Here is a 13,116-nt window from a genome sequence, read left to right as displayed (position 1 = left end):
CCAACTAAACCTTAGGTAGGTGACTTTTGACAGCCTTTTCCCTACATCTTATGCATGCAACAGGTGCCTGCCAGCCATTGGAGGTCTGTACCCTTCAACTCAATCGCAGTTCTATCGGCTCCGCTTTTGAGTCGTTGCCAAAAAATTGAAATTAGTGCCGCGGAGTAACATGGGGGATAATCTTCTTGGGAACAAGATGGCCAGCTTACATAAAGTCCGCTGCAGTGAATCCTTTCTCAAGGGAGGGAACTCCATGATCTCTTTTGCTCATTTGGACGACTTGTTACCGGTGCAACGGTCGACATCTCAAAGTCAAACGAAGAGTACTTCAGAATCTGTGTTTGATACGGACACGGGAGAAGCAGTATCCGACCCTGTAAAATTCCTCCTGGATAATGGCGCACAGCTCTCAGTGTACAGTTTTGACCTCAATCGGCGAGTTCTGGGACTGGTCAAAGTGAGGGAAGGAGTCGACATCAGGAAGAAGTCATTTTTGTACCAGGTATTAAACTTATAATAAAGCTTAAGGGGACAATGTGGAACGTTTTATTCATTCATGATTCATAACAACTTTTTCGGTATCGCCCACTGGGATTTGCTGGGGTCCATAACGTTAGAGGCATAGTCTAAAAAATGCAACGTATTAAAACAATACAAGAACGAGTCATTTGCCATTCGTCAAAACGCAAGTCTTCAAACAGCCACGTGGGTACGTGAAGTTGAGCTCATTCATAGCTTTCGTCCGAAGTTATGGGAGCTGTCATTATCACAACATAGTGGGGGACTGAGTGTGAACAAAACGGGAAATGTACTACTATATTCCCGCCTAACATCTGCTTGGATATTCAACGTTACATGGTCGCGTGTGGTTAAGGCCACGTTGATTTGATTACATGGATGACATCCGCGCTCGCACCAATTTTCGGCCATTTCCAAAAAAAAAAAAAAGTTTTCGACCACACAATAAATTTTGCAAAGCAGCTGTAAAATGAGCACAAATTTTCCGTAGATTGAAAAAAAAGTATCAGAAAACAGATAACTAATGCCATAGAATGCCAAAATGAATCTAAAATCAAAGAATAAGATGTGAAAGGACAGAAAGAAAAAAATCTATCGTTTGTTGGGGGAGGTACCAGTACAGAAAATTCAGGTTCAGAGGATCATTTCCAGGTCTGGATCTGAACCTGGACCTGATTGTCTGTGGAAACTTGAGAAATGGCAATACTCAAAACAATGGTAATTGGTCAATTTTGCTACAAAGGAATCTGTTTGGTGGATTATTGGACTCCCATTGCATTTTAAAATCCCATCTCCATGTAATAAAGGCTAACTGTCTCTGTACCTTTGACAGTAGAAACTTGGTGCAATTGGCTATAAACTCTACTTGACTTCGCTCTTGTTGTCTTCTTGGCCCCCCGGTTAGACCCCAAATGGCTGCCGACATAGTGTGTCCATTTTGTAATTGGCGAAACCTGTTCCTCTGGGTTTTTTTTTTTCAGGTCTGTTTTTTTTCGGATTGGTCCCAGAAGAAAAAATGTTTTGCACCCGTATGATGTACTGGTCCCTACACCTAACTGTTGGTATACCATACTATGTGTGTTAATAGTTCAACCTTCCTGGCCACTTTGATTTCATACTGAAGGCAACTTTATTTTTTTTGCCAAACTTTTTTTTTATTCGCTCGCTTGCATCAGTTTTGGAATTCCCGGAGGATGTCATCCATATAATCAAATCAACATGGCCTAATCATTAGAGAGGCTAGGCCAGGGGATCAGTTGCGTCCGAGTGCGTCTATGTATCAAAATCAGCGAGTCCTTCATGATGTCCTGCTTTGATCCCGTGGGACCAGTGTTCGACCACCTGTTATTCGAGCTTCTTATTTCAAGGAGGGATAAAACCTCCTTGCTTATAATTTCTAGAGAACAAGGACAAATAACGTTATAGAGTTCCACGACCCCATACATCTGACAATACATGTTCTTTGAAGAACCAATGGACGTGGTCTTGGAATTTACGCCAACTTCAATGTTTAAATTGTAACTGTTTTTCGATGATAAATTTACTTACTGCCTTCAACGCTTATTGTTTCCTGACATACTGTATGAAATCTTGATAATTTTTTCAGGCACAGCGAGAAAGTGCAGAGGAACTCTTGCTCCTCCCCTTCGATGTGCTGCCAGCAGTGGAAGATGCTCTGGCAGAATCTTTGTCAGGAGTCAAAAACATCTTCCTGCATAGTACTGGTAAGAAACAATAAAAATAACACTAGAACTATGCATATGATTCAACACTGAATATAACAAGAGCTTTATATTCAAAATTAGAAAACAGTTAGTGTAGCAGTCTAGATCTCTTCTGTTAAAGTTATCAAATGAGAGATTTATTATTATGATAAATGTTTTTTTAAAAATGACGTGTTGTAGAATATCTTTTAATGTTGCTCAATTTCCAATTCATCGCTATCAAGAGTAGAGGTAAGATCAAATAGTGCTATCTTATGTAATCACAAGAGGATTCTTTAAAAAAGAAAGCCATTTGATCAGTAAGTAATCTCTGAAACAGTCTGTTGTTATAAATATGATTGCTACATTTTGTTATGTTTGGTCTATTGTGCAGGTCGTTGTGGGTCCACCCTGATGTGCAAAGGTCTGGATGTGATGAGTCAGATACAGGCCGTGTCAGAACCTGACATCTTCACTTTGATTTTTGAGGTAAGAACAACTCTGCCAGGTAGGTCAAATTGAGATGACCTGGGGTCTAGGTCATGGGTGAAAGGCCACTGACTTCAGTGTCCATGGTACCCTAGCAACTGTTGCCTAGCAACTGTGTGATCAAAAAGTACTCCTGGGACCCTGGGTGATACTCTGTTACACTGATAAACCTTATGTTTTATTCATGATTAACTGTGAAAGGTACAAAACAAGCGAGAAGCAGAACTCCAGTTAATAGAAGTTCTGAGGAAGGTGTCTGAGAGACATCGAAAGACAGTCAGTAAGCAAAGTAAGTTCTGGGTACTAGTATACGTACTTACTGGTTGCACATAAAGAATTCTCCTATATTCTACCAACCTGATGAAACTATTTTCGGAAGAAAAAAGCTGTTTTTGGATGTATTTTCAAGTCAGTCAGCAAACAACATGGAGTGATGTGCAAATTGTTGATATGGACTGACTGAATTATCATAAAATGAATAAATAGTAGGTGTGTATATTATGTGATTATTGTTTGCTTTTCTTACCAGCATATTTGCACAAGAGATGTTCCGCTAACATCAGAAGAGACGGAAGAAGCCGTGATGCTGCTAAAACACAGCATCACCCTGCTGAACTTCTGGCTCCTACAGAACGACCCGTCCCGGACAGTCATCTGTTACAAGCCTCGAAGTGTCGCAGTCCTGGTAGCAGAGCTCATGCAGAAGGCAGTACCGGAGGCAAAAACTATCTTCCTTTATAGAGACCTTCCTAGCTACTACGACTCTACTCTTAGTCTTATGTTTTCTGGTAGCTATTGGCGTTACTACTTCGTAACTGCATTGAGGTTGGATGCATTCTTTCTCTCTATGATGCTAAAGGGTGCGCCGAAGATGTTCCAGTATATATTAGAACATCCACGCATGGCCACATGCCCTGTTAGACATGGTGCGCCGTTCATGTTTGTCATATTTTGGATCTTGCACATGCAAAAGGCGTTTGATCTGATTCAGGATGATTCGGCTAATTTCTTCCATGCGTGTTTGAGTTATGAACAGCTCTTGGAGCACAAAGAACGATGTATCCTAAAGGTTCTAAAAAAACTTGATGTTGATATTCCGAATGATACCGATGTTTCTGACATTCGAGCTGTGTTTGGTGTGGATAGTCAGGAGGGTAGCCCCATGCAGAGTGGAAGGAGAAAAGGGGATCAGGTATCAAGTTCCTGGGTTGGTACTTGGGAGAGGAACTTCTTTTCAACAGTTCTGGCACACTTCGATGGAGATGTTAATGACCCTTACTTTGTCCTGCCAAACAACATGGTCATAAACTGACATCCTCTAATATGACAAGAGACTTATCTCCAAGTAGATGTAAGGATCTAGCTAATTCTTGGTGTTTCACCGACATTTTTACTCTCTTCTATGAGCTTAACTGTTGTTGAAGAATAGAAAAGAGTACAAACCCGCTACATTAACAGGCGTAAAAACAGAGAATCAGCCAGATTCTTACAAAGTGCAATGTATATGTCTTGGAGTTGTGAATAGTTTCATCTGACAGGTTAGTAAATGAAAAGATAGCAAAATTCTTAATTAGGCCATGTTGATTTCATTATATGGATGACATCCAAATGCATCAATTTTCGTTCGTTTCAAAAAATAGTTCAAGACCATACTATAAATCGTACAAAGCTAGCAGATAAATTGAGATATTCGAAAACAGGTAATATACATTTGTAGATTGTCAAAGTGAATTCCAAAGTCAAAGAAGATGTGAAAGAACAAAAATGAAAAATCTATTGTTATAACTTTGTATGATTAATCATTTGTTCAATCTTCCTGACCATTCAGGGTAAAAAGGCTTGTGTATTCAAGCAAAAGCATGAACCTCTCACGATCCAGGGCTTGTAGAAATGCAAGAAGCCGTAGTCATTGTGAGACTGTGTTTATCAACTAGTTTAAGAAGTGTTGATTTGTATTAACTTGGTTAGAATGACATTCTTTTTCTGTTGGTCCAATGTTGTAAACTATTTTTTCTCCCAACTTGAATGTTTCTATTTAATACACAAAATAGATGTTAAATATACATGTAATTTGTGCCAAAATGTTGTCTAGTACGTTAGTACTTTAGTTGACAGTAAACGCATGTTATAATTGTTGTATTACACTTGTCTAAGAAATGTAAATTATCAATTAGCCACAAGGTAGATGATGGAATTTGACATTATGTACTTTATTACATTACATGAATCTGATTAAAACTTGGCTCTCTGTGAAGGACAAGATTGTTTCTTACAAGTTTTCTTGGGTACTAGCTTTAAGAAAACCATATACCTAAGATGAAAACTTGTAGGAACTAACACTCAGCATGAGTGTGACAAACTATATTCAATAAGAGTATACATTTGTAGCACAATGTCCTTAAAAGTGACCAACTCCTTACAAAGAAATCAAGAAATTCAATGCACTTTTAATATTTCCATCCTTCCATTGCACTGTTGGTGCTTCTATGTGCACTGCAGACAGTTATGCTAAAGATGTGCAGTTGAGCCATTGGTACCTGGCTGAAAATGTACTGGTATTCAAAAATGAGTATTGTATTGAAAAGTATTTTAAAGGGGAGACTGAAACCTTCTTAAAGGTGAGATTGGAAAATCTACTCATCAATTCAGGTGAAAGTTTAAGAAAATGGTAAGGTGTTAAAAATGTAGACAATTCCACTTTAAAAGGGAGGCTTGACTACTATGAGTACCATAAAGATCACAAACAACTACCCTAATTATGACAACTGTAAAAGTTCTAATCTTATTACAATATTTTGACCAAATTAAACTTCCTGTTTACCCATAACACCACATGACCCACCAGGACCAATCACATGCTCAGCTGCAATGACCAATCATCATCAAGCTCCTGTCCAATCATCACATCTGTCACAAACCCTTCTCTATAAAAAGTCCAGTTTTGCTCATTACTTTCTTTGTAACTAAAGGTGTAAATCCAGAACAAAACAATGGGCTAGTAATATAACCCCCAGATTACATTGTTGAAGAAAACAAAAATGTCTGAAATAGAGTTGACCACTTGAAGAAAGCAGGTTTGTTTGAAACTACACTGAGCCGATCTACATGTATTCTGTTAAGAAGAATTTGATTTGGACTCTCAAAAGATGCTGACCAGGCTAAGCACACAGTTGGCCCCGGTGTTCAACGTTATCTGGGTGGAACTAGCAGATGTGCATTTCCACAAAGTGGTCCCGATTCTTGAAAATTGGTCCCCAAGCACCGTTGTCTTCTTTTGGCTCTTCTTTTCCACTGCTGCCATTGCGTATCTGCACCGGAGTGTTTGCATCCTGCATAGAAATAATTGTAGAAAGATTTGTATGAAAGAATTTTTCAATTATCAGAGCTACAGTTTGGTATACTTTTGTTGGAAGAGAAGCAATTTTATTGCTTGTTTAAACTTTAATGCCCATACTGAACTAAACTGAAGGATATTTTGAGGAAAAGATGGAAAGGAGATATTTTGTGTTTGCTGGCAAATGTGGACACAGTGATAAGTCAGCATATGTCTCCCTTTTCAAAGTCAGGTAAATAAACCATTGAGAAATTCGCTGATGAGAAAAGAAAAAAAAACTTTTCATTTCTAAATGTGCAAGGGGTCAACTTTCTTATTCCCTCGTTAAACATATTTAGAAACACATTGTTATGCTTTCAAAGAAATAAAAGATATCCTACTTTTGCTGGCCTTGAAGTGCATGTGCATTAAGTTTTGTACTGTAACAGTGGAAGTTTAATGGACCATTGAGAAGTCTTTTCACCACAACAACGCACCTTGCTGGTTGGATCCTGCTGGACAGGTTGGCGGTTCTGGTAGCGCCGGATAGCCGCGGGCTCGCGACCGTCCATGTCGTGCTGTTGGTTGTTCACACTGGCATCCGCACTAGAAACAAGAGTCATGGGTCAATAGTCACAAAGACAGTGATATAAAACTGTCCCAGAGAAAAAAATTGAACACACAAGCAAACATTGAGGGGTACGTAACAGACAAACCAAGGGTATAAAACCTAGGATAAAATTGCATTAACAATGTCAATTCTTGATCCATACCTACTGCCCCTAAAAGCCTTCAGTAAAAAGACAACTGAAATTCTTTTTCTTTATCTCAATAGATGTAATACAGTGTTGCTACTGCTGTAAAACCCTTATCCCCATCTCCTTGGAGATGCTTGCGTATTTTAAACTACTTTCCATCCTCAACATTTCCTGTTGCATCATTCACATTGCTCTATGTTTCTGCATTGGCCCTGCACTCTACAAGTGTGCTTAGATCCACATTCCTGCATAAAGTCCTATATGCAAAGTGGAGTTACAGGCTACTGTAGTACAAGGTCACTGCTTGGTTTATGGACATTGGACTCACTCAGTTCCCTAATGTCTATCATTTTACTTTTGTACAACTTTTAGTAAGCAATGAATTTGCGGGTAAAACAAAACCCTTGTCTCAGGTTCATATTTCACAATGATTACAAGCCTGCTTAGGCTACTTTTAAGGGGATTTCTACTTGCGTCATGTTTCTTTTCTGTTTGTCGAGTTGATGGAAAGTAGTGGTGACCCCTCTGCCCCTCACACTTGGGGGCAGTGAGCTGATGCAATGTTTTCACTCTAGCAGCTTATTACGATTCCAGCACTGTTGCACAGTGGGGCACTTGTGGGGATTTTCAACATGCGTAAAAGATGAAGTCTGTTGGAAAATGCTGATTTGTTGAGAAGCATTGAAAAGTGTGTTTCTCCTGAATAGGATCTAGGATTAGATATGCCTGCTGGGGTCAGACACAACTTGTCTGACTGGGTCTGAATTATTCACACTCATTTTGTTAATTATGCCCCAGGAAAGTATCACTCAGGGGAACAGTTTTTATCTATAGTTAGTGTAGTAGTTAGGAAGGGGAAGGGGGAATGGGCACTTCCAATTGGCACATGGAAGTTAGTTTTGATATGGATGGAATGGAAGTTGATGTCAAACCTTCAGAATCAGGATGCTCGATATGCATAAGCTCCCTCATACTCAGCTTTATGTCAACATCTAAAATGACAAATGCAATCCCTTCCAATATGGCCGAGCAGAAGCGACAGGATTGAACTCAGGTCAATGCATTACCGCTTGTGCCACAGGGACATGCAAACCCTCATTAACTAAAAATCAACATTAGACATGCCTGTGTCCCCCCCTTTAATACAGGAGCCTATATGGGAGGTAGACCTTGGGGCAACTCAGCAATAACAAAGATAAATAGTGTCACATGTTCCAATTAAGTACTACTGATCTATCTCTATTTGTAACCTGTCAACACAGACAGTGCTTGTTTTTTGGAGGGTAACAGACATTTCGTACGGTACATGCATGTTTCTAATGCACTACATTCATATCTGCTAACCTCAATGTGCCGTGTATCTTTAAAGATACTGAACTCAGTAGTTCCGTAATGCTACCCACCCCCATTTTCATGGTAGCACCCTCACCTGGAAGCCTCATGTCATGACATGTGGCTGGGATACAAACTAGTTCTTGACCTAAATTCTGGTTCCACATACTACAGTACATTTTTGAGATGGCCAATGTACGAATAATGAAACAAAACTCAACATTGCCTGTTCCCGACACTTATACTTGATCAAAATTAAATCTTCCGCTATTGTTTTTTCGGTAGGAATTGAAAAAAAGTAGTTCCCAATAGATGTGAACAACAACGTTAAGAGAGTCCCTTAGATCAAAATGTCTGTGGTTGTTGAACTGGTTTTCCTGACACGTAAGTTATATAACTCTCTGAGGTTGTTTTTGCACCTTAAATTTTGCGTCTACATCTCTGACACCGTTTTCCAATCTATGCATGTGCTCAACGATTAATGGTTAACCACAATAATCTCATATACACACTTCAGAAGAGCTTTATCTCTGTAGGGGTGTCACACATAGTTATTTCAACAGTATTTCATTTGTTTTGTATTTTTCAGTTGATTCAGCTGAGAGGCACTAATGCTAACGTTACACAAGCCAAGGCCTTGAAGCTGGTCATTAATACATAATTTGTACAGTTGCATCATATTTTTCCCCAATTACCAACAAAAGAACAGACCATGCAACATGTAACGTTATGTGATGTAATATATCATATGATACCATAACAGATGGCCTTATCCTATCTTATTCGCAAATCAGCATTTTTGAGGGAGGGAGGGGGCGGTTGTTGTGTCAACAGTACCCAGCAGATCTTGCATCATCCTTTCTACACTCCCGGTGCCAGGGTCTAAAATTGTCTCAAGTTGACATTGGCACTGAGAGAATATAGCAGAACTTTTAAAAGGCAGCTTTCTTTCACGTTTTCCTTATTAGAAAACAACGTTATATTCATGCTACATGTAATCTATTCAGAAACACAGGGGTCTGGGTTTTCTTACCGTCATTTTTTCGCTTCGAATAATGGATAAATTATACAAGAGCCATAACGTTATATAACGTTAACGTTACCATCAGCCGGGTACATTATATAGGTCAAGCAATATTGTGCACAAATTCTACATTCCTCCCGTGTTTTTTTTTTTTTACGTTAGCGAGGTATGAGAACAAGGTCTGGAGCAAAGTGAACTGTCCTCTTTTCAAACTGAATGCTATACAGAGAGAGGAGGCTTACCCGTTCTTGTGAATCTGCATGTTGCAATGATTTCTCGGAAAACAGGGCTGGAGAATATCGGAGCTGTCCCGTCTTCGTGTGGTTCTTTCGCGCCCGAGAAAGCCGTTTGCTTCACAGCAGAGCTTCGAAGGCGTGCAGAGCTGGCAGAGAAGTATTGGAGGAAGTGTCTCAAGGAGACTTGGCGAAATTTGGTCGACTTTTTGTGCGGACGAAAATGGACAAACAGACAAACAGGACACTTCACTTCCGTGTTCACGTGATCGGTACATGCGCACGGGCCGTTTCATTTTCTCTAAGAGGGGTGTAGCTATATTTGATGTGGATAAGATATTTAGTTTTCTTTGTGTGGCACTTATATACCAAACCAAATGCGACACATGAAGACAATTAATCTGTAAAAATCATAAGAACAGCTGTTTGATACTACATTAATCAGATGTATAGTTTGATTAGTCTTCTCTCTATTGTATAAAATGATATCGTCTAGTTTAAACAATTACGTCACTTTAGTTTTCGCAACTTGGAAATCCAACGAAACAATTTTGTAGGGTCACTGGAAACGATGAATTTAAAGGGACATAATGTAGAAATATGGCGCCAAAATTTCAAATGTTCTGAACTTGAAAATCTCCATTCAGATTGACATTTGCAACTTATTTCTAACTTATCTGCGTCATTTTATCACATTTCTAGTGCTTATTAACAACGTCAAAGTAAGCCGCGACCAAATTCACTTACTTCCGGGTAGCCTACCGGAAGTAAGCCGACCGTAGATTTCCGAATCAACCGTTGCGGTCGCAGATTTTCGGAGCTTAGCGGGGACTTTCAACAAACTTCAGTAATGATTCGAGCGAACCACCGCGACCTTTAGCGACCTGATTGAAGTGTCGGATTTACATACAGATGGAGTCTGGTAACAAAAGAAATAAATTTGTGGACACTTTGCCCCTTCTAACACTAATCCACCCTTCATGTAGACATAAGAAGTAATAACTTTGATACAAGGGCTCAGAAATAAAACACATTTTTGATAACATAATAATATGATATCTTTATTGCAAACTCATGCCCGAAGGCTAATTGCAAAAATACATGTATGGAAGTACAATGATGATAATGATACTGAATGGTATACAATATAACAAAGTAGACATCAAGTGAAATAGGGGACATCAACTAGTGATACTTCTTATATTTCTTATGCATACTGTTGTATTGTCAGTATATCGATACCCATATATAAATATAATGCACTAACCCAGCTACCCAACTAACATCTGTTTTGAATAAAGAACACTATCCTGTATAACTCAAAGTCAATTGCTTATTCCAGCCACCCTTGCAGTACGTAAACAACACAACACATATCTGTTCTTCCGCAATTTCCGAGCGAAGTAGAATAAGAAAAGGTTTGAGCGGCTGATAGAGAACCAGGCCCAGAGTCATGTGCTTCGAGGGATGCGATTACCCACAATACTAAGAGTTCCGAGAATTCACGAAAATTCCACGAGCATGCCGCGGCACTCGGAATTCAAGATTAGTCGCTCGGCAATGGTATCGCCCGTTAGAAAAGCAACAAGCGTTCTAAAATTTGGCAACGACCCTTCTTGAAGGCAACGGCGGTTTACGAAACGGAAATTTGCTGCGGCGACACCTAGCTGCAATGTGAAGTAGTACAAGTCGTTACCGTTAATAATCATCTGGTGTGTTTTGCCAGCCAGTAGGTACCCAAAGTGAGTAATGAGGCTGTTTAACGTGGTCGAGGCACCTCCTCGAGCGAGTTAAATGGCATTATTTACCCGAAGAAGTTGCCAGGCGGTCACCGAAACGTCAACCCATGTAAACTAGTCCGTGTATCTGGATGGGAATAAAGAACTTTGTTGAGTCAAGGAGGCTTGGTTGAGTGTACAGTCATTTACCAGCCTGCGCCTAGTGAATGCACTTGTGAATGAACTCTGTCGAAGAAGCAAAGCGCTAACGACCAAATAATCAATCTCCATATATAACACGTTAGTAGATTTAATTACCCATTCATAGTTTGCTGAATGTCAAGCAAACCGTTATTTTACACTGACATCATGCATTATATCGGTGGTTTGTTGGGAGGTCATTGACCTTGTTACACGGCCGGGGCCACTAGGGCCGGATCTGACGTCATCACGAGGAAGTAAGTAACACTGAGCAGGTGCGACCGCCATCGGACTAGAAAATTGACAATAGGTTTTCTACCAGTAACTTTCCAGATAGGTAAGTGACCAAATCCCTTTGAATTCTATCTCATAGTTCTAACTGTTTCTGAGCCTGAGTTATGTTCATTGGATCGTTCGTGGTTTTGTAGTTCATCGCAGAAAATCATGGTTTTAACGTTCGCAAACCGCATGACCACAAGCATGAAATTCCGAGTGTCTTCTGTCGACAAACTGAACCGTGTTCCGTATATATTGGTCACGATTCTATTCTCCCAACGTCTGCCTAACGCCTCCAGTTTACATAACCATAATCTTTTTACGATCATGACCAGCAGATTGTAGTAAGGAACAAGTTGAGGAATGATTTACGGGGCGTCAATACGGGGCAAAACCGTTCACATACCAAAATAGGGAGAGGAATGTAACGTTAACCAAGGAGGTTGAAACCTCCTTGCGTTAACGGGCCCGTTACTTGCATGACATTTGGAGGGAAACTGCTCAACATGTTGTCGACCCGGAAGAAATACTAGTACACCCACATTTCACAAGTAGACCCATAGGCGGTAGGCCATCGAGTTTTTGTTGAAATCAGTATCAGTTTGCTGTAATAAAATGATCCTACTCTAATGAACTCAAAGTGTGTAGTCGTTCCACCATGGGATTCCCGAGAATCATTCATACACTATATATAACATACACTGTGTACTCGGTCCACTGAAACATTCCCGAGAATCGTCATACACTTACACACACCGTGCACTCGGTCCACGAAAAGATTCCCGAGAATCGTACACTTACACACACCGTGCACTCGGTCCACGGAAAGACTCCCGAGAATACGAGCGATCGCGCTGACGTCACGGTTACGTCACGTGACGTCATGGTAGGCAAAAAGCTGCTGGTGGGCGAGGAGGGCGGGCTGAACCCTCCTCGCCCACCAGTTGCGCGCGGGAAACGCAAACATGCCGACCAGTTGTTGTGCGCTGAATTGTACTAACCGGAAGGATAAAGGCAGTAGAAAGAAGTTTTTTAGAATCCCTGCGGAACCAGGACGAAGGGCTGCATGGCTTAGAGCCTTAAAAAGGTCAGATTTTGAGCAGGGAAAGAAAAACCCGACCGCGGCGTGGACACCACGAGGCCACGAGAGAGTGTGCAGCGACCATTTCATCTCAGGTTTGTGATCTATATGTTTTATATTTTGTTGTTGTCCCCCTTGCATAAATACATTTTTCGTGATGTAATAGTGTACTTTTCGTTACACATCTGCGGAAAGCTTAAGTAAGTTTTGTCGCTGATTCATGCCATATCAAGGATAGTGAATATTAATGTTACATGTATCAAAGTTTTACAGCGCGTCCACGTGGGAGGGGGGGGTCTGACTTATAAATAGTGGTAAAGTATCTGGGATGGACGTATACATATATAGTATACCAGAAGTATAACGTACATCACTTAACTGATTGACGAAGACATCTACAAATGTTTTAAAATGGCCTTTAAAATCATCTACATCTACATGGGAATACCCCCCGATGGCCCCTACTGGA

General features: G+C 40.3%; 3 protein-coding genes and 1 long non-coding RNA gene across 4 annotated transcripts in view; 2 read left to right on the top strand and 2 right to left on the bottom strand.

The window, feature by feature from the left end:
* Positions 1-141: 141 nt before the first annotated feature.
* On the top strand, positions 142-5,411 carry LOC118422778. Its single transcript, XM_035830533.1, has 4 exons — positions 142-502; positions 2,126-2,243; positions 2,617-2,711; positions 3,241-5,411. The coding sequence occupies exons 1-4, from the start codon at positions 170-172 to the stop codon at positions 4,021-4,023; spliced, it is 1,329 nt and encodes a 442-aa protein (XP_035686426.1). The 5' UTR covers positions 142-169; the 3' UTR covers positions 4,024-5,411.
* Positions 4,906-9,631, bottom strand: LOC118422779. Its single transcript, XR_004831963.1, has 3 exons — positions 9,381-9,631; positions 6,522-6,630; positions 4,906-6,040 (listed from the first exon to the last, which is right to left on the bottom strand). It is a non-coding gene; the product is annotated as an uncharacterized LOC118422779 (long non-coding RNA).
* Positions 9,632-10,244: 613 nt separating this feature from the next.
* LOC118422656 overlaps positions 10,245-13,116 on the top strand; it is a 33,572-nt gene continuing 30,700 nt past the window's right edge. Inside the window, exon 1 of the mRNA XM_035830328.1 lies at positions 10,245-11,627. The gene's annotated coding sequence lies outside the window, so the exon portion shown is untranslated. The remainder of the gene's footprint in view (positions 11,628-13,116) is intronic.
* The window catches only part of LOC118422187, a 5,767-nt gene continuing 3,875 nt past the window's right edge, over positions 11,225-13,116 (bottom strand). The window contains exon 7 of the mRNA XM_035829702.1: positions 11,225-11,237. Within this exon, the coding sequence (XP_035685595.1) occupies positions 11,225-11,237 (13 nt within the window). The remainder of the gene's footprint in view (positions 11,238-13,116) is intronic.

This window comes from Branchiostoma floridae, chromosome 9, assembly GCF_000003815.2.
Source record: "Branchiostoma floridae strain S238N-H82 chromosome 9, Bfl_VNyyK, whole genome shotgun sequence".
Taxonomy (NCBI): domain Eukaryota; kingdom Metazoa; phylum Chordata; class Leptocardii; order Amphioxiformes; family Branchiostomatidae; genus Branchiostoma; species Branchiostoma floridae.
This window is presented reverse-complemented; position numbering and strand designations above follow the sequence as displayed.

Bases quoted from the DNA above. Each gene is read 5' to 3' on its own strand.
- LOC118422778 (XM_035830533.1), top strand. From the start codon at position 170: ATGGGGGATAATCTTCTTGGGAACAAGATGGCCAGCTTACATAAAGTC. The intron at 2,244-2,616 runs GTAAGAAACAAT...TCTATTGTGCAG, and splicing joins CATCTTCCTGCATAGTACTG to GTCGTTGTGGGTCCACCCTG. The intron at 2,712-3,240 runs GTAAGAACAACT...TTTTCTTACCAG, and splicing joins TCTTCACTTTGATTTTTGAG to CATATTTGCACAAGAGATGT.